Raw genomic sequence first — 22,026 nt, forward strand, 5'->3', positions numbered from 1 at the left:
ATATGTATAACCTTTTGAATAAGCTGTACCACAGAGGAATACTGAGTCAATTATGTGAATTTGATGAGAAGGAAGCTATTCCACAAAGAATGGTAAAGCTTCTTAGGAGTCCTATTATATTTGGTTAGAGGACTGAATCATTAGTCACATTTCCACAGAACTTGTGTTTTACAATGTGGATGGTTTAAGGTATAAAATTCTATTGTGTGTATTTTTATGGCTATGTTTTAAACTTTTAATTTGCCTTGGTTGCCAGGCACAAATTTTATATAAAGCAAAATTTAGAGACTTAAATTGAAATACATATAAAATTTTCTGGGTATAATATTCAGTTCTGTGTGTACATTTGCAAACTAAAGATCTGTAAATTATATTGCATTTTTTTTTTTTTTTTGCTGTAGGAAATAGATAACTGCAGCAAAACAGAGCAACTTAATTAAGTACCTTTTCTAAATTATGTAAAAGGTACTAAATTACCACTTTCTGACTTAAAAAATGTCATCAACCAAGACAAGGCCAGGAGCCTGCTGTTAAGACAACCAACTGCTCATTCCAGTTCAGGTGAATCTTATTTAAATTCAAATAATTCCATGAGAGCCAAAATAGGACCTTCAATATGTCCAACCTGAATTTAGAGGCATCTCAAGAAAGATTGGATGCAATGAACTCTAATGACCAAAAACCCAGGGGAGTTGTGGGATGACATCAAGAACAGCAATCTTGAAGAAAGCAAAAGGTCATTAAAGACATGATGGAAAGAAATAACCAAAGTGGATGTCAGATGAGACTCGAAAACTTACTCTTGAACATAGAGTAACTTGGACAAATAGAAGAAATGATGAAGCAAACAGATTCTCTAAGGACAGCAGAAGACAATGCACTGTCGTTTCTTTTGAAATATTTTTTCACTCATCATTGCTATTAACAAAAATATTTTCTATAGCACTTAGGTTTGTTAATCCCATTCCTTATTGGAACACCTTTCTGTAAGGTCATTATAGTTATATCTACTTAATCCTTTCTATGGAGTAATTCTTCCTGGAGACACCTGTACTCTGGTTTCTCTGGTAGTGTAGGGTTACGGATAGCAAGGTCAGCAGTTTGAAACTACCAGCTGTTCCACGGGAGAAAGAAGAGGCTTTCTGCTCCTGTAAAGATTTACAGCCTAGGAAATCCTGTGCAGGGTCGCTATGAGTCGTAACTGACTCTGGGGCAATAAACGACTGCACACCAGGGTCTTTATACTATCATCATCAGGAATTCCCTTTGCCTTTCTTCCAGGTTTAATTTTCCCTTTCTGGGATTGAATATCCTCTTTTTGTTTTCAAATGTTTTGGTGGAATTTTTTGCTGAAGGTTTTGGGAGGGAGGTAAATTCAGACTTTGCAGTTTGGGGAATGTTTTAATTCTGTACTTTCACTTATTTGATTGATACTTTAGTTTGATACAGAATTCTAGGTTGTCAGTATTTTTTGTTATAATTTTGACAACATGGCTTTGTCTTCACAGTTCAGAGTCACTGTAAAAGAGTCATACAATATTTTCTTATGTAATTCTGTGATTTAGAATTGCCCACATGTTCAGGCTTTCATTTAGTCTCCAAATATTCACTAAAATTAAAATGGATTATTTTTCTATTTTTTATCTATTGAATATAATACATCTGCTATCACTTTATCCAACAATCCAAATTTATGACAGTAATTAAAGCCTAGTTTCTTACTGTTTTATGAGTTATCCATGTACATTGGGCAGTTAAGAGTAAAGCTGACTGTATCATGTGTCAACTTGGCTGGACTAATCTGATTATCAGTGACTTGGCGGTTGTGTAATGGTGTAGGTAGGCATCCTCTGTTCATCTGTTGTCATCCATTTCCACAAATGACCTGGTCTTTGGAACCTAGTCATGTTAATAAGTGAAGAGAGGGTGTAGCTATGTCTTTGTTCTTAGTCTGTTTTCTGAGCTGCACTCTTTCCTTGTCTTTGCTCAAAGACTCAAGATCTATATCTTTCATGTAGTTTACTGTTACAGCTTTTTATAACATGAAACTTGTTTAATACTTGATTTTTAAAGACTTTGTGACTTGAGTGAATTTTTACAGAGAAAATTGGTTTTCATTCAATAATTCCTACACATTGTGCTACATGACATTGTTTGAAGTACTCCCAATGTTATATAGCATTCTTTCCTCATCCTGTGATTGCTGTTTTCATTCATCCTTTTTTCCTATGTATTCTTGCCTTCTATCCAGGGCAAATATTGCCCTTTTGATTTTGTGTAATTGTTTGTTCTAAGGAATATGTACCTCCCTGATGTTACTGTAAATCCTGAGTAGCCCCAGGAGTCTTGGTGTGGTATGTAGGGTAAGCACTGGACTGCTAATGACAAGGTCAGTGGTTCAAACCCATGAGCTGCTCCTTGGAAACCCTATATAGGGTCACTATTACTAGCAAACGAATCAATGGTAATAACATGTAACCCTAAGGAGCCTTGGTGGTGCTGTTAGGTAAACATTGAGCTGCTAACCACAAGATTGGTGGTTCAAAACCACCAGCCTCTCCACGGGAGAAAGATGAGACTGCTCCCATGAAAATTTACAGTGTCAGATAATGAGTCAGAATTGACTCAAAGATACTGGGTATCTTTGTATTTTTGTATATACGGTCTTTATTGGCATTGTAGTACAGACTCTGGACTGCTAACTACAAGCCCAGCAGTTCAAACTTACTTATCTTTTCAGGAAAAATTTAAGACTCTGATCCTGTAAAGATTTAGTCTCAAAAACCTTATTATAGGGTCGCTATGAGCCAAAATCAACTTAACTAGCAATGGGTTTGGATTCATTGCTTTATGTTAAGTTGTTAAGTGTTGTTGAGTCAATACTGACCCTGTATAGGAGCAACTGGTGGGTTTGAACAACCAGGTTTTTAGTTAGCAGTCCAGTGTTTATCCTGCTGTGTCACACTAGGATTCCAGGTTGCTTTATTGTGGTTAAGTGCCATTAATCTGGTTCTAACTCGTAATGACCCTGTATAGGGTTTCTCAGGCATTATGTGTTTGTGGGAGCAGAAAGCCTTATCTTCCTAACAGTGGAGCAACTGGTGGGCTCAAACCGACGATCTTCTGGTTTGCATTCCAGTGCTTATATGGCGTTCCACCGCATTTTACAGATTGCTTTATAGGTTTGTCTTTTGTTTGGCTTAAAGTTGAGCTTTATGAGGGATGTTTGGTCCCAGGCAATACTTAATTTGGTAAATTATTTATTAAGGAGTAACAAAATTTTGATAGCCTTAGTGTCTAAGAAATTTAGTTTTTTGATGCTCTGTTGCCATTTCTGGCCAAAGGTGTTATTTTGCTTTTCAGTCTAAATAAAGGAATTGACTATTATTACTTAGATACTAGTACACATATTCAGTAAAAATGAGGTGGAATCTTTCAAACCGCAGTCTAGGATCCTCCAGTAGATTACGAGAGTCTAGTTATAGAATAAAGCAGTTCAGTGGTAGTTGTGGGGCTTGTATATGTTGTTTTAAATCATTGCTTTTTTCCTTGTTCTTTTAAGTTCTTATTTAAACTGCCAGAAAGGAGATGGAACTATAGAGTGTAATTTAAATAAATCATCAGTTTGCTTTCATCAATTTTATTTTGGAGAAGGGATAAATGAGTAAGAAACATTGTATCCAGAATGTTCTGGAGAGAAAAGTTTTGAGTTTTTGTGCTCTAGAATCTCATCACCACTCTTAAACTATATTTTGTATATCATAGTTCTTTCTCAATGTTGAAGCTTCTTTTAAGATTTGTAAAATTGCTCCTAGCTGCTTTCTTAGAAACTTTGGTACTCAGTGAAAGATGCTTTGCTTCTTAAAGAAAAAATTCCAACTGTTTGCATTGAGAAAAGCTTTAGTCTTCCATTTTATTTAAATGCTCACTTAAAGTGAAGAGAACTTAACTTAGATGCTGTATACAGTTTTATAAAGGGAGTATAATTAACTATAAAGTACTCAGACTGGATGTTGTTATGTTGTTGTTAGGTGCCATCGAGTTGGTACTGACCCATAGCGACCTTACCCAAGTTTAAATCCCAGCAACATCTAATCTGAAACTTTGGCAAGTTACTGACCTTAGTGTGACTAATTTCGTCTTTCAAGTAGAAAATTTTGTGTATTGGAGATATGTGTTCTTGCTTTGGATCTACTGATTCAATCTTGATTGAATCAATGAGAGTTCAGATAACATGATGTTTTTTAGTTAAGTTACTATGTTGAAATTGTGGCTGTTTTGAAATACTCAACAGAAAATTGTTTTTCGTTTTATCTGATAATAAAGTGAACATCCATGATACTTTACTTTTTACCAGTGACTTAATTTTACTGACCAGTGACCTTTTTTTTTTGTAAGTAATTCTCAGATTTTAAACTGTTTAAATGAATTGCTGATTCTTGTGATGTGTGCTTATGTATTAATTTTAGATATAAACTGTGTGACAAGTATTCACAGTCTAGATTGTTTCCTAAAGTAACTCCTTCCCTGAGTTTTTATTAGTTTTTCACTTCATTCCAAAAAGTATCTGAGGATGCTCTTTTGTCAGTAATTACGTTGTAGAATCAAACTAAAGGTTATAGTTAAATTATATGAAGTTCAGGTCCTGTAAAGATGGTTGTGGTTGTGTTTAACTCCCACAGAGTTATTTGTTGTTTTTCCTGAACTTTTCCTTCTGCAGCAAAGTTCTATTTTCATTAACTACACACTATTTTAAAGTAGAAGATGGTGGTGAAAGATCAGTCTGTGTTACCTTTGGATTTTTTTTCTTCGTTAAAGCAATGGCAGTCTTGATTGTAACAGATAACTATCTGGAATTTGGGCTTGAAACAGGTAATAACTTTATACAACTTTAAAAATGAGTTTTTTTCATGTTAATATTTTTATTCAGTATGAAAGTAAATTTTATATTTAATAATTTTAGAAAAATTAGATTTGCAGTATACTGCAATGTTTTAAGTAATTTTCACTATTCTTACATAAGCTCTCCCTTCTAGATTGTTTCAGCTAAGTATTTTGTGTAGCTTTTCCAAACAATACATCTCTCTGCTTCCCCCATTTTTCTTAAGGTTGTTTCTGTACTGCTAAAGTTTACTGTAATAAAAAAAAAAAAAAAAAAAGCAAATTTTATTCACACTCATAGAATATACAAATATCAAAGGGATGTTTTCAAAGACTATTTCTGCTAATAACCAAGTTTTATTTCATTGTGGCATACTAATTAGCACATGAAAGAGCTAAGCTAGTTCAAAATTTAAGGTGCTCAGTTTTCTAGCACTTTATTTCTAAAGGAAGAATCTGTATTTTACTCCTGTGATAAGAGTAATTTTTTTTTTTTTTTAATCAGGATTTACAAATTTTTCAGACAGTGTGATGCAGTTTCTTGAAAAGCAAGGTTTAGAATCTCAGTAAGTTTTTGAAAATTTAAGCATTATTTAAATATTAAGTTGTTTTAAATTATTCTACTTTTAATTTTAGTAAATAGTACTTAACTACAAATGGGTATTTTTAATCAGTGAAAATACTTAAGTTGGACTGTTACTTCTAGAAAGATGCTTACTCATAATCTTTATATCAATATTTATATTTAATGTCGTTTACCTCCAAAGAGTAAACTAAATTTATATCTGTCACAGATCAGTTTTATGTTGAATATGTAGATTGTGTTATAATTATTACTAAAAATTCCAGGTTTTTTAAATAAGGTAGCTTGTAGTTTACCTAAATCTGCTGTAGGTTCTTAGATAAGAAACACAAGGTCAGTTTGAACTGCAAGGTCGGTGATTCAAATTCACCAGCCACTCCTGGGAAACCTTATACAGGGTCCCTATGACTTGACAGCACTTAACAACAACAAAGAAGATAGAACAGTGTTTTGGTCAAAATTGTAGTTTATTTTTATGGTAATTTGTAAAGTAATTGATTAAAACAAAGGAAATGCTTACAAAATTCTTTATCAGCTCTTTTTTCTTTTTAATTTCATTTTTAGGAATCCTGTTTCTAAACTTACTTTCAAATTTTTTCTGGCTGTTTTCTGTTCACTCATTGGGGCTTTTTTGACATTTCCTGGATTACGGCTGGCTCAAATGCATCTGGATGCCCTGAATTTGGCAACAGAAAAAATTACACAGTAAGCGGAAAATGTACATAAGCACATGCAGATAAATATATGTTTTCCATCTTAATGAAGGTATATTATTGTAATGAAATCATACATTATTGTTTTAAAATGAATAATCAAGTAACCATTTGATGTCACACTACTTCTCTTGACTATAAACAAAGTTGTTAAATTTACTTCTAAGTTTTAAGTTCCTGTGTTCAAAAATATATATATTATCAATTATTAGATTTCTGTTTTATCTGCTAAAGTGAAAACATCAACATTTTTGTTAGTTCTTTATATTTCAGAGGTCAGTGGTCATGATACTGTTAATTTCTATGACTGAACTAAGTTATGAAAAGTTTCCTGAAAAAAACCAGAACATTTTACTTTAAAATATTTTATATAAATTTCTTTAAATTATTTAAGATACTAAATTAAAAAGGGTTTATTAAACTAAAAGCTATATACCAAAGAGGTATATTTGCCTTAAGTTATTGATCTGTTACTATTGTTAGGAATTACTCTATTTTGGGATTGCTAGTCATTTGCATCATAGATCTCTTTCAGTTGACATATTTTTTGTTAGTTCTCAAATAAAGAATTACTATTTAATCAAATCTCTACATACAATTCAAAACACATTTATTGTATTTTTTGATTGTTGCAGATATTTTGTTAAACTAGACACACATACCTTGGCAGAAAATCACACTTATATCTCCTTAAACTTATAACCAGATCCAAGTTCTCATCTCATCTTTTTGTTTTGCAGTGGAAGTCAAAGTTGAAAATACTCCATTCTGATAAATGTGCTACAGTCATTAGAGTTCTATAATTATATTTCCTAACATTTTTATATTGGAAGCCCTAAATTTAATGATGCTGTTTCTTACAGTAGACCCTTACTATAATTTATTTGTATTTTCCTTACCTTTGTCATTTTCCTTATTTTAATTACGACAGTCTTTCTGGTTTTCCCTGTCTCCATTTTTCTAAATATGCTTTGTGTGCGTGTTTACTTACTCCCACCTCACACTGTATACTCCGTTACCCCCTCCTTTTCCTATCCTTTTACTCAGCATGCTCTTGGCTACATCCTGCTTTTCTTCCACCAGCCGTTTCTCTAATGGCTTCTTTTAAGACAAAACCTGGTTCTCCCCCTCCTCTCTACACACACACTTCAGTCCACTAACCCCAGTGTTATGATTTAAATAAACTGAAAAGGCTGGGTGGAGGGGAGCCCTTCACAAGCTACTGAAACCGCTGTGGGCTGCTCCTTGATACTAGAGTGTTCCCTAGCAACACTGCATACCTAATACTGCTTTTTTTCTTCCCCTGCATCTGATGGTTTACCCAGGCAGAGGAATGAAAGAATCACTTTATAAAAACATTTATAGCATTTAATAAGGGCTGGGGGGAGCACATGTTACTGTCCTTTTAAGTAAAATATGGCATCTTTTTAAGAATGCTTCCTTTAGGGATTTGGGGTTTTGTTTTCAGTTTAGGGCATGCCTCCTTCCCCCATTGTGATGGAGTACTCTGCCTTGATACAAGCTAGTTCTGTTGTGAAAGTACCATAACTGGCACAAAGAGCAATATTCTCACCCCCATGACCATGCAATAGTTTGTGTTTTAATGACAGTGGCTGGAACCCAGAGTTCTCTATTTCCCTGTCAAGTGTTCCTGGTTTCCTTGCCCAGCCCTGTTTCTTCACACCCTCATATAGATTGTTGTCATTTACATATGTAGTGATATTTAAACCTGTGTGTGTGTTAACCCTTGTACCGTGGTTGGTAATGAAAGTGGTACAGGTGTAATATAACTAGTCTGAAAATGTGCCTTTGTTCTTAAAATAAGAAAAGTCTGTAACAATAATCCTTCCCTATCTGGTAGCGTAGTGGTTACGAATCGGGCTGTGAACCTTAAGGTCAGCGGTTCGAAACTACCAGCCGCTCCGCGGGAGAAAGATGAGGCTTTCTACTCCTGTAAGGATTTACACCCTCGGAAACCTGTACAGGGTCGCTGTGGGTCGGAACCGACTCGACGGCACTCAACAACAACAACAACATAGGATAAAATAGCGTAGTGGTTACGAATCGGGCTATGAACCGCAAGGTCAGCAGTTCGAAACTACCAGTGGTTCCGCAGGAGAAAGATGAGGCATTCTGCTCCCGTAAAGATTTATAGCCTTGGAAACCCTGTGCAGGGTCGCTATGAGTCGGAACCGACTCCACGGCACTTAACAACAACAACAACATAGGATGAAAACTTGGAGAAAAGTTAATAATGATGTTAAAGCTCAAATATGAAATTCCATGAAATTCCTTTCTGTATTAGCCCCCTTGTCTTGTTAGGAGTAATATAACTTGGTCTTGATTTATATGAGATAAGGGAAATTAATTTCAAATATGTTCATAATTGTGTAAGAATATATAAAAATGTGTGATTTACTTATGATTTTGATAATGTGCTTTAAATACTATGCATGATTATTATATTGTATATTAAAAGGTTCCTCAGTTATATGCTCTTACAGATTTTCTCAGCCTCATATAGGCCTTCTAGTATTATGGGCCTTGCTAATCACTTGCTTATAAAGAATTAGAAGGTGTTTCATTTCAGCTGTGCTGAGTACTATTACATGATGACCCCTCTATATTGGAAAGTCATTGGGTTGGTTTTTTATGTAAAGTTAGGGGATCATCTATTTTTGTAATAATTACAGCCGTGGAAATGTGGGACAGTTCTACTCAGTCCTACAGAGTCAGTATAGGTTGGAAGTAGAGTGTGGATGATTGAGCCACAAGTTTAGTATTGGACTGTTTAAGAACACTTGATTGGAATTGAACGTATCTGGGTTTTACACATAGCTCTACCTCTAACCTATAATGTTCACATATGAGCAAGTCATTTAACCTTCCATATCTAAATATTCAAGGAGCTCTGGTAGCGTAGTGGTTACGAATTGGGCTGCTAACCAGAAGGTTGGCAGTTTGAAACTAACAGCTTTACCGTGGGAGAAAGATGAGGCTGTCTGCTCTTGTAAAGATTTGCAGTCTTGGAAACCCTGTGTAGGGTCACTATGAGTCGGAACTGACTCCATGGTACTTAACAACAACATCTAAATGTTCTCATCTAAGAAATTTGTATAATGACTGTCATATTTCACTAATATTACATAGTTTCACAAAAGCTCAAATCAGTGTTAAGTGATAATGATAAATATAAAATGTTGGTGAGAGCAGTACTTTTAGAATACTGAAATACATTCCTTATTTTATTTTGTACAAACTCAGATTTCTGTAGTTTATGTGAGACTATTTTGTTTCTAAATATTTATCCTTATTTCTTACATACTTTCAGAATATTACTTCATATCAACTTCTTGGCACCTTTATTTATGGTTCTTCTCTGGGTAAAACCAATCACCAAAGACTACATTATGAATCCACCACTGGGAAAAGAAAGTATCCCTTTGTAAGTATGGGTATTTGAGGACTAATTTTTGTTCAATTATATAAATCAAATTATTTTATTATATAATCAAATTATATAAATGTTTTATACTTTATCTAAGTTTTTAAATGAGAAAGCTGTTTTTTGATGTTGTTAAGTGCCATTGAGTCAATTCTGACTCATTGCGACCCTGTATAGGGTTTCCAAGGAGCAGCTGGTGGGTTTGAACTTCTGACCTTGTGGTTCACAGTCTAGTGATGGTCCTACATCACCACACCAGGAGACTAGTGATAAAGCTAGGACACTATTTTTGAGCATTAATTGTTGTTGTTTGCTGTTAAAGTGCCATCAAGTTAGTTCTGACTCATACCGGCCCTATAAAAGGGTTTTCAAGAAGTGGCTGGTGGGTTTAAGCTGCCAGCCTTGCAGTTAGCAATCTAATATTTATCCTACAGCACCACACCAGCACTACTGATATTATCCAATATATTATCTTGTGAATTTTTAAAGTTTTTCTTCATTTATTGTCCAGATATCTGTCATTTTTCTGTTAGACAGTGGGTAAGAAATATTAATAGTAACTGTAAATTTTTAATCTTTTCCTATTCTTTTTTATACCCATCCATTCTAACCTCATGGACTTAAGAATTTGAATAAGACCTATGTAAGTTCTAGGTCCCATACAATGCCTGTGCATGCTAGAAATTAACTAGAAGCTAGGAATTATCTTTGTTACTTTCAAATTACTCACAAACAAAAACTTACGATTTTTTAAAAAAAGAAGAAGAAAATGTAACAAAAACCCCAAAGGATCTCAGAAATTATCTCTGATTTCTAAAGTTCTTTAACAAGCCCCCACCTGTGGTCTAGTTTCTGGAAAATGTCCCAAGAGTACTGTTTTTATTTGAAACTCTAACCTTAGCCTTGAGGAATTGTTGAGAATCACCTTCAGGCACTTAGCAGGCTGTAACTTGTTGAAGAATTTGAGGCATCTGATTTCTTAATAATATATCAGAATTCTTGATTTTTTTCATGGTCCTAACAATTAGGAGGTCAGCAGAGTGAAAGGGTCCATCCAAATATCTATACAATCAGGAAAACTGGTGTCAATAATAGGTGGGTCATTTGCTTAATTAGTTCCATTGTCCTGTGATTCCCCTTTCATTTCATTTCCTTTCATTCCCCTAGTCTCTAGTTTAAGAGCTACCCAACTTCTCTCTTAATTTCACAGGTGATTTTTCTTCCATGGAGGACCAAACACAACAGTATCCCAAATATTGCTCTACTTTTTTCTCTGCTAGAATTCTATTACTTTTTATACTGTTATGATCCATTTCTGTATCTTATTCTACTATGCAACTGAAAGAATTATATTCATGTCTATGGCAGAGTGGATTTTTGTTTGTTTCTTTCTCCAAGTATAGCATAAATATCAGTTTCTCACATTTTAACACAAATAGCTAGCATATTTGCATATTGTGCTCTTGAGAGTGCCATGTCAACTTTTTGATTTATAGAATGACAGAAACTACGTTTGATACTCTGCGGCTGTGGTTGATAATTCTGCTGTGTGCTTTGCGTTTGGCCATGATGCGTAGGCACATGCAAGCTTACTTAAACTTAGCACAGAAATGTGTTGATCAGCTCAAGAAGGAAGCAGGACGAATAAGTACAGTTGAGCTACAGAAAATGGTAAGTTTTATACTGTAGTCAGAATGAAATACAGAATATACTGTAACAGGATAAAACCTAAAATTTGATTTCCTTTAATAGATAGTATTTTAATCCTGTAATACTCTTATCTTAATCTGTGGGACCATCCTTGATCTAATTTTGGTGATCATTGAAGAAAGGATCTCAATTCTCCTTCCTTTCCCTGCTTTAAGTGTCCTTTTGTTGGGTGGTGGAAAGCTTTGGCGTGTATATTACTAACTGAGATCTCTCTAATATATCTGAAAGATATTGCAGTATATTGTTCAGGGTTTATAGCTGATATAGGAAATAATAGTTTTATTCCTTTCAGTACAAAGATAAGTGTAAAAGGATGCGGTTAAGTCCAAAAAATACTGCTTTAAAATCATAGAAACCATTACTGAAAATATCAAAAGATAAATCTTTTATTTCTAGACATATCGTACATCTAGGTCTGAAGGCAGTATTTCCAACTGTCTGGCACTTCCTCTGAAGAATTCTACACTTTTCGATTTATACGTCAAAATGGCAGTTTTGACAACCCAGGGAACCTAAATCATGTTCCTTTCAAACACTCTTTGAGCTTTGGGAACAGAAAAAGTCTGAAGGAGCAATATTCAGGTCTGGTGCTGGATGGAGTAAGATTTCCCAGTGAAACCCTTGTAGTTTCTTGCTATCCTAGAAGAATGAGCATTGTTGTGATGAAATAAATCTCTCAGTGCATTTTTCTCACTAATATAGTTTGTAATTTTCTTAAAACTTCTTCTGTGACCATCCTGTGTCCTTTGAAAACATCTATGAAGAATACCCCTTTGTTGTTGTTTTTAGGTTCTGTTGAATAAGTTCTGACTCATAGTGAAGCATGCACAACAGAACGAAACACTACCCATTTCCTGCCTCCTGACAATTGTCCCTTTGTTGTACCCACTGTGTCCATTTTGTTAAGGGTCGTCCTAGTTTTTAATTGACCTTCCAAGCATGATCATTTCTACAGGGGCTAGTCCCTCCTACTGATTTTTGCCATAACTCTGTGAGCTGATTTCTCTGCCTTGAATTCAACTGGCATAGCATTTCCTCTTGGAGGCCAATTTTTCTTTTTTTTTTTTTTAATGTTTTATTGTTAATTATGTGATAGTTTACATGGGAGAACATTAATTTTACATTCATTCTGTCGTATATCGTCTCATTGCCATGGTTACAATCCCTCCATGCAATCCTTCCCCCGTTACCCCCCAGGTCTTCAGCACACAGTCGTTCTCACTCTCTGGATCTAAAGTCTTGGAGGCCAGTGTTTTAATTGAACCTTGCTCTCGTCCCTGGTTATATACTTCCTTCCATAGAATCATCTTCATTAGCTTCCATCTTGCCTAAAAGGGAGATGGGAAGATCAGCTCTTTGAACTGACTGATCTTCACGCAGTGCTTCTGGCAAGCCAAAAGCTTGCTGAGACCAAGATGTTTGGTAAAAATTGAAAGTGCTGAACCATGCAACACCCCTACTCGATGATGTTATTGATCGTCACGGTGGATTTGTAGGACAAGCACAGGGCTGCTAAGTGCAAGATCAGCAGTTCGAATCTACCTGCTACTCCTGGAAAACCCCATACAGTGTTGCTATGAACTGGTTCGATGGTACATAACAACGATTGTGGTACTTCTTTGGTCTTCCACCAGTTTCTTGACTTTCTTCATTTATCAAGGTTCTTCCATCTCTTCCTTGCTTGTCTTTGAGGTCTTTCTGAGTGTATGCAAAACACTTGATCCTACCTGAAAGTTTTACGTGGAGTTAAAGTTTACTATAAACTTGTAACATTTCACTGATTTGGGAAGATACTTGAGCTTTGTTAGAAATTTGATATTATTTCTCACCTCAAAAATTTTTTCTTTTCTTTTTTTTTTTTTTCACAGCACAAAAAGTATATACTTGTTTAAAAGGCACCCTAGGAGACTAAGGTGTATTAGTACTGAGATAACTTGTCTGTATTCATCCACTGACTGCAGAAATATGTTTAAACCCATTTTTATTTTTTTTAATAAACTCATGCATGTATGAATGGGAACTCTGATAGCAATACTTTGGACTTGCCCTTATATTTCCATATTTATAATTTAAACTCAGTCGAATAGGTTCAAGTTGAATGGGGATTTAATGTCTTTATTTATGAGGGGTTTATTTCTATTTTAGGTTATTATCCATAAGAGAGTCTAGCCATTTTATGAATATATGCCAATTGAATTTTAGGAGTGATTTTCCCCAATTTGTACGAACTCTTTAATGTTTTTCTTAATTTATTTTAGTATATTCACTGGTTTTTTTTAAACTTACTTTCAAACTTAAAATCAGAGATTTTCTAAAGTGAAAATATGGGGTATGTATGGTGAAGTGCGAACTTAATAAACATTTAACGTCCTTCCCAAAGATGTATTACTTATCTGTTAATTCAGTTTGGCTAAAGTTACTTGAAAGTTTAATTTACTCATAACATGTCAGCTGTATGTTATTGGTTGCAGGTGGCTCGAGTCTTTTATTACCTCTGTGTCATTGCACTGCAATATGTGGCACCTCTGGTAATGCTGCTACACACAACTCTGCTTTTGAAAACCCTAGGTAGGCATGCCCTGGAAACTGGGGTGTTTGGTAAAAATTGAAAGTGTTTTACTCCTACCTATATTTAATAATGCTTTTCTGTTGCATACAAAGAATTTATGTATGCTTCTTAAAATTATGTCACTCAAGAATTTTAAGAGAAAGCATAGAAAAGGTTGAACCATTATCTTGATGTTGAAAACAGAGGTCCATGTATTATTTTGTAACATAATGGTAATTTTGCTTATTAAATTGTTTATTAAAGTTTAATATTTAAAGTTAAGTTTACCAAGTAACTAGTGAACACTGTTGAACTTATTTGTTCCTTTTGTATTGTGATAGGATGGTTCTCTTGAAAAGCATTACTATTTTAAACGTTTTTGTTCATGCCTAATGTTTTAAATTATTAAAAGGTACTTGTAAACTTAATTGAATTACAGCATCTTTTTAAAAACTCTCCTTTGGAGAGTTCTATTTTAGATAACTTTTAGGTTAATGATTTCGCAGTGAAATGACCAAGTCCCCTTCAGTTCTGTTCATTGAGTTATCAGTCCTTGGTGTTGTTTAAAGAGTTATCTATTATTATATCAGGACTCTTGTGGTGCTGTAGGATCAGCACTGAACTGCAAAAGGTTGGGAATTCAAACCCCTCAGCTGCGTTTTGGAAACACAGTACAAGCTCACTGTGAGTCGGAATCAACTTGATGGCAGTTAATAATTATTATGTTGTTTTTTTTCCTTTCCCACAGATCAGGCAGTTAGTCAAGGTATGGAATTTACAAGCACAAAGGAATTGAAAGTTTTATTAGAGCTGACTGTAGATGTAAATGTCTTTTTGCTGTTGTTAAGTGCAGCCAAGTCACTTCCAACTCATAGTGACCTTGTATAGGATTTCTGAAGAGTGACTGGTGGGTTTGAACCCCATTGACTTTGTGGTTAGCAGTCCCATGTTTATCTTACAGTACCACATCAGGACTCCAGATAGCATTTGTTGTTGTTATGTGCTGTCAAATCAGTTTGGACTCATTGTGACCTTGTGTAGGGTTTCTGAGGAGCTGCCGGTGGGTTTAAACTGCTGACCAGGGCTGATTCTACACTGCCACACCAGCAGTCCAAATGTTCTTTAGGGGGTAGCTCAATTATAAATTATGTGACTCATATCCTATCTATCGTAGGAAAGTAGATGGTGAAAAAAATTCTGGAAGCTATTAATAGTATGTCTTATTGAAATCATAGGCATCTTCTGGGAAAGAAATTTGTTCGGATTGTCCAAAGGTAGAAGGGATTTCTAAGAAGTTATTGAATACGTCCCTTTTTTTTTTTTTTTTTTTTTTTCAGTATAGGTAGTTGATTCATGGCTTATACAAGGAAAAATTGTTTTTACTATTGTATCAGATTTTAGTGCAGTTTATTAAAAATAATTTAGGTTTTTTAAAATATGTACCTTTACTGGTAAGATCAGATTATAGTTTGGTGAAATTACTTACTAGATAGGTAGAAAGATTATTGTTTTATTTAATGTCAAACATAAGATGACTTGTTGTGACACTAAGGTTTTTGTTCTTAATTTCAAATATGAGTTAAATAATTTTTTTAAATAAGAACTTTGAAATTGGTTATTCTTCAAGTTTCATTTATGTCTTGAATTTTCTAGGTAATCATTCTTGGGGGATTTGTCCAGAAACTATTTCATCATTGCCTTTGGATAATGGTCTAACCTCCAATTCTCTTTACTCTGAATTACCTTCTACTGATGGGAAGATGAAGGTAACTGTTACACAAATAACAGTAGCACTGAGCAGCTTAAAAAACATTTTCACTCCTCTGCTTTTCCGAGGACTTCTGTCATTTCTGACCTGGTGGATTGCTGCTTGCCTCTTTTCTACAAGCCTTTTTGGGCTTTTCTATCATCAGTATCTGACTGTGGCATGAACAACAAAGGATACACAAGTCGCACTATAAATTCAAATATTTGAAGAAAACTGGGAGAAAGCAAACACAAAGGGAAAAAAATTTTAAAGGCATATCAGAATATCATATTGTTTTAAATCCTTCCTCTGTATACTCAGGGTGAACTAATGTTATAATATTTAAAATCACAGAACAGATTTAACTGTTGTACTGCGGCATTGGAATTGTAACTCTTGAATTGACTGATGTGAGAGGGCTATCTACAAGGGTCATACATCTAATTTACCTTAGTTTACAGAACCCCCCAGCAGTCTTTGAAACTTCTTATATGACTCCAGTTATTGATTGACCTTAATGGTATTAAGTACTGTTAATACTCAATAATGGTTGCCTATAGGACAATCTTCAAACTGAGCCATGCTTTGGGGAAGGGAATGGGGCAGAAGTCACTTCTGTTGGTAATACTTTCTGTTAAAAAAAAAACACCCAACAGAAAGGAAGAAATAGCTACTGTATATTACAGTAAAGAAAGCTACATCGTTTTCAATTTAAGGAAGATATACATGTTTAATATCAACAGGTATTGATTGCTGCTTGAGAGTAGCAAGAGTATTGTTTTAAAAGGTATCATATTCAACTTGAGAGTTCTTTTTAAATGGTTGGCCATATGAATATTTGCAATCCTGGTTTTAGGTTTGGGCCTTCCATATTTTATTTTATTCTATGAACCGAAATAGTTCTTTTTAATAACCTAAAGTATTTATCAGTACTGATCAATTTTTTTAAGATTTTACTTTGTAATCCTGCTGACTACTTGTATGTATTGTATATATATTATATATTAAATATATAATATATTGAAATTATAAAAGATGAAAATATTGGATCCTTATAATATTTTAAGTTGCTGAATGTATGTTTATAAAATGTGTTTGAATGAGATGTTTGTATCTAGAAATTTTCTTTGTTTTTGGAATGAGATTAAACTACATTTTGAAAGTTCAACACAACAAGCCATTTATTTATGTTGCCTATATATGAAATTACTTCAGTTTTTATGACTATTTAGTTGACTTCACACACACTAAAATTATTTTTATATCGTTTTCAAGAGTCAGAAATCTTTCCATCTCTAAACAAATATATAGGTATCATTTAAATCCATTTTAAATAGAACTTTGTTGAAAGTCTGTAATTTCTGGAATTAGAAGTAAATTTTTTTCTAGGTCAACAATTGAGGTAATCTATAGAAAAATATGTAAAATTCTTGAGATGCTTTTTACATCTAAAGGATTAAGGTTATAATGGGATATTAAGAAATACAACATAGGTTTGTTTTTATTAACATAACTATATTAGGATGCTATATATTATATTTCAAGGCATGCCATTATTAAAAAGATTTTTGAAATTCTTTGGAAGTACTTTCAAGGCATTCATTTGAAAAAATTCACATTCATTTGAATAATCTCAATATATCAAATCCCTGAGTTTTGGGGTAGATTGAAATATTTTTTTAAATAGCTGATATTTAAAACTGAATAATAAGATTCATGTTTAAGCTGAATAAATTTCTTTGGTCAAAATGAATTGTGTACATAGCTTGGTGATACTTCCTTCCAAAAGAACCATTTCAGTTATGTCTTGAAACATATTAAAATCACCATAATAAATATGGGCATACCGTGGAGAGAGTATGGATTCATTTCCAGACCACCGCAATAAAGCGAATGTTGCAATAAAACAAATTACGAGCATCTTACAGTTTTCCAGTGCATACAAAAATTATGTTTATACTATACTGTAACCTATTAAGTGTACTACAGCATTATGGAAAAGTTTGAATATTGTGGGAATTATCAAAATGTGATGCAGAGAGGAAGTGAGCACATCTGTTGGAGAAATGGTGCTGATAGACTTGCTGAATGCAGGGTTGCCACAAACCTTCAATTTAGAAAAAGCACAGTTATGCAAAGCACACTAAGATGAGCTATGTCTGTATCTTACATAAAATTGAAGGTAACATTCTCATGTGAAATTTCTCGTGTTTCACTCAAATAATTGTGCATGGTATTTATAACTTACTAAAAATTTCCGTTATTAAAATTATAATTAAGATCTTATTTTGAGTTTAAAGATCGTACTGTGGGGTCATATGAGGGAACAAAGTCATAGAATTCATTAGTTGATGGAATTCTACTGATTCTTTTTAGCATGGCACAAATTGCATACTATATTTAATAATGAGCTTAATTTTAGATGTCTTCAGCCTTTCAAAGCAGATTTTAAGAAAGTGGTAGTTGTAACTATTAACTGATTTATTTAAACATCTTTCTGCTGTGAATATGTTTTTAAGACCTAATAAATTCATTGTATTTCAGTATAAGCCATGTAATATTTCATATCCCAAAGTTAAAATGATACTTATTTTTTTATATTAAGCTCTAGTTAATATGCCTTAAAGATCAATTATTTTATTATATTGTTAGACACATTATCGTGAGAAAAACCTTTGTTTGATTTATAAAATGTTATTTAATATACTATAAAAATCAGAACTCTTGTTCTCCCTCCGTCCATCATTGATTTGTCTGCAGTGAAAAGCATAGAGTTTTATCTTAATGTCAGTGTTCATTTTTATTACCTTTGGTATTTCACTAAGAATTGAAGTTACTTTGCATAAAATGATCAAGGCATCCAAATAGAATGGGCTCATTGTCTTATTGTTTGTGATATAAATATCATTATTAAAATAGTGACATTTCTTCTTGAGTTATGATTCAGAAGAAAGATTCATCCATTAATGGAATTGATAGATTCAGGAAGCAATAAGAAGAAATCATTATGAAATCTATAATTGAAACTTCACCAGATAGATTTTCTTTCAAATGAAAGATAAAATTCTCAGTATTCTGAAGCATAGGGTCTCAATATTCTCTGAATTCATACAGACTTTCTGAGCCATCTCATAATTGGAAATGGTCTATCATGGTGTATGACTCTATTCAGCAATATCAAACTAAGTGATTTTTGAATGTGGATAATATTTTGTCGTCACAGAGCTTTAGGTAGCTTAAAGAATCAGATTTGAATATACTGAAAATCCTAAAGCTTGAATCCAGTGTTACAAATAGTTATACCCTCTCCTTTTAACTTCTAGTACTCTCTATATCCTGGCTTTATAACTGGATTGGCTGTCTGACATGGAAACTGACAAGGACACTAAAGATAATCAACCTTTCCCTTCTCTAAAATTCATTATTTTTGTTTTCCTTAAAAAATAAATTTAAATGCTTGATAAAACCTTTTTAAATGTTTGGGTTTTTTGTTTTTTTTTTATTCTGCAACTGACTATTCTAGCTACAAACTTAACTGAATTGAATGTACTCAAGTTCAATGAGTCAGAAGAGACTATATGTTCCCATTCTTGTTTTGTTTTGTTTTTTTTCTTTTGCCTTCCTGTTAACTCCAACATGAATATTCTTCTTCCTACCATTTGACAAAAAATTTTCTTTTTCAAAAATTTTAGTGTGAATTGAGTGTAGGTTTACTGATATTACCAAATTTACATTCAACAAATTGTATACTTTATATCATTTCAAATAATTACAATCCCTCCATATAACAACAGCTATCCGGCTTCCTCCCTGTGATTCTTTTTTGCATTCTACCCACCATCCTATCTCTTTTCAACTTTGTCCTAAGGAAAATGATGCCCTTTTGGTTTTGAATGATTGACCACTATATGGTGAACATACCTTGCTAGTGTTTTGTTGTTACCTCACTCCCAAACCCTCTTTATAAACCTGTCTACAGCTGGTTGGAAATTGGACCACAAGGGTGAGTTTCTTTCCAGACCTGAAGGGTGGTTAAGGGCCATAGTCTTAAGTTCTTCTAGTTCTTTCTGACCAGTAAACCAAGTTTTTCTTTTTTAAATTATTTTGCTTGTTCCACACTTTCTCACACACCATCCAGGACCCTCTAATGTGGTAACTTTCAGGACAGATATTAGTTTTAGCCAGGCACCATCTAGTGCTTCTGCTTTCAGACTGGTGTTCAAATGTTTTATTAGTCCATTGGACTAATTGATTCCAAACCTCTTCAGTTCTTATCACTCCTCTTTTCTTCTGCACGTGGAGAGGCCAATAGCTGCACCGTGTATGACCACTCAAGAGCTTTCAAGATCCCAGATGCTAATCACCCAAGCAGGATTTAGAACATTGTTTTTGTGGACTATGATATATAAGTCGTTAATGGTGTTCCCGAGACTAATGTCCTGAGCCCCCAGACCTATCAACTCATTGCTTTAAAATGTTTAAAAATATCTGGGAAGTTTTCATCATTTGCCTGCTGTATGTTCCACCATATTCATAGTTGTATTTAAAGGAAAGGTAAATACTCAATCCAAACTCATATATACTTGTTGGATATTTATATATAATCCAATACTTATCCTACAGTGCCACTCCAGGAGTTCATATATAGGAGAAGTATTGGATGATAAGGTCAGTGATTCAAACTCAACATCCACTTTTTGGAAACCCTATACAGGGTTACTAAGTAGGACCACCACTTGTCTGTTAGATTGTCATACTGTGGTGGCTTGTGTGTTGCTGTGATTCTGGAAGCTATGCCACCAGTATTTTAAATACTAACAGGGTCACCCATGGTTGATAGGTTTCATCTGAGCTTCCATGTGTAGACAGACTAGGAAGAAGGAGAGAGACTATTTCTGAATGTTTAGTCACTGAAAACCTTATGAACAGCAGTTGAACACTGTCAGCACTAGAATACTGAATATTGAAATAGGACGAAGAGCACCAAAATATTTTCCCATGTAGTGCTGGAAGATGAGCCCGTCAGGTTGGAAGGCACTCAAAATATGACTTGGGAGGAGCTGTCTACTCAAAATAGGGTTGACCATGATGATGCAAATGGAATAAAGCTGTCGGGACCTTCATTTGCTGAAGGGATACAACTGAAAATGAAGAGAAACAGCTGTAAACATCCATTAATAATCAAAACATGGAATGTATGAAGTATAAATATGGGATAATGGGAAATTGTCAAAAATGAAATGGCACACATAAACATTGATATCCTAGACATTAGTGAGCTGAAATGGAAAGCACTGAGTCTGACAATCACATGATTGACTATGCTGGGAATAACAAGTTGAAGAGAAATGGTGTTGCAGTCATCATGAAAAACAACATATCAAGCTCTATCTTGAAGTATAATGCTGTCACAGGATAATAACTATATGCCTACAAGGAAGACCAGTTAAGACTAATAGTACTGAAATTTACACAGCCCACTAAAGCCAGTGACGATGAAATTGAAGAATTCTGTCAACTTCAGTCTGAAATTGATAAAACATGCAATCAATATGTATTGGTAGTTACTAGCAATTGGAATGCAAAGGTTGGAAACTAAAAGGAAGGATCTGTACTTGGGAAATATGGACTTTGTGATAAAAATGATGCTGGAGATCACATGATAGAATTTTGCAAGACCAATGAATTCATTGTAAATACCTTTTTTAAGCAGCATAAAACAATTATACACATGGGCCTCACCAAATGGAATACACAGAAATCTAATCGATTACATCTATGGAAGGAGACAGTGGAAACATTCCATATCATCAGCAAAAACAAGGCCGGGGGCCGACTGTGGAACACACCATCAATTGCTCATATATGCAAATTAAGGCTGAAGAAAATTAAAACACATTTACGAGACCAAAATATGACCTGGAACATATCCCACCTGAATTTAGAGATCATCTGAAGAACAGATTTGATGCATTAGACAATAAAGACCGAAGACCAGAGAGTTGTGGGATGACATCAAGAACATCATACAGAAAAAGAACATTAAGAAGACAAGAAAAAAAGGACAAGACCAAAATGGATGTCAGAAGAGATTCAAACTTGCTCTCCTATGCAGAGATTCTAAAGCAAATGGAAGAAATGAGTTAAAGGAGCTGAATCAACAATTTCAAAGAGCCGCTTGAGAAGACAAAGTGAACTATTATATTGAAATGTGCAAAGACCTGTAGTAAGAAGTCCAAAAGAGAAGACCACACTCAGCATTTCTCAAGCTGAGGTAACTGAGAAAAAAAAATGCATCAACATGCAATATTGAAGAATTCAATGGCAAAATATTGAATGATACAAAAAGTATAAAAAGATAATGAAAAGAATACAGAGAGTTGCTGTACCAATACATAT

General features: G+C 34.1%; 1 protein-coding gene across 1 annotated transcript in view; it reads left to right on the plus strand.

Moving 5' to 3' along the window:
* TMEM161B (transmembrane protein 161B) overlaps nucleotides 1–16,792 on the plus strand; it is a 59,623-nt gene extending 42,831 nt beyond the window's left edge. Inside the window, exons 5-11 of the mRNA XM_006873187.1 lie at nucleotides 4,721–4,872; nucleotides 5,387–5,447; nucleotides 6,029–6,169; nucleotides 9,509–9,622; nucleotides 11,119–11,293; nucleotides 13,804–13,900; nucleotides 15,534–16,792. Of these exons, the coding sequence (XP_006873249.1) occupies nucleotides 4,721–4,872; nucleotides 5,387–5,447; nucleotides 6,029–6,169; nucleotides 9,509–9,622; nucleotides 11,119–11,293; nucleotides 13,804–13,900; nucleotides 15,534–15,811 (1,018 nt within the window). The 3' untranslated portion in view covers nucleotides 15,812–16,792. The remainder of the gene's footprint in view (nucleotides 1–4,720; nucleotides 4,873–5,386; nucleotides 5,448–6,028; nucleotides 6,170–9,508; nucleotides 9,623–11,118; nucleotides 11,294–13,803; nucleotides 13,901–15,533) is intronic.
* Nucleotides 16,793–22,026: the final 5,234 nt, after the last annotated feature.

This window comes from Chrysochloris asiatica, unplaced genomic scaffold (assembly GCF_000296735.1).
Source record: "Chrysochloris asiatica unplaced genomic scaffold, ChrAsi1.0 scaffold00227, whole genome shotgun sequence".
In the NCBI taxonomy this organism is placed as follows: Eukaryota; Metazoa; Chordata; class Mammalia; order Afrosoricida; family Chrysochloridae; genus Chrysochloris; species Chrysochloris asiatica.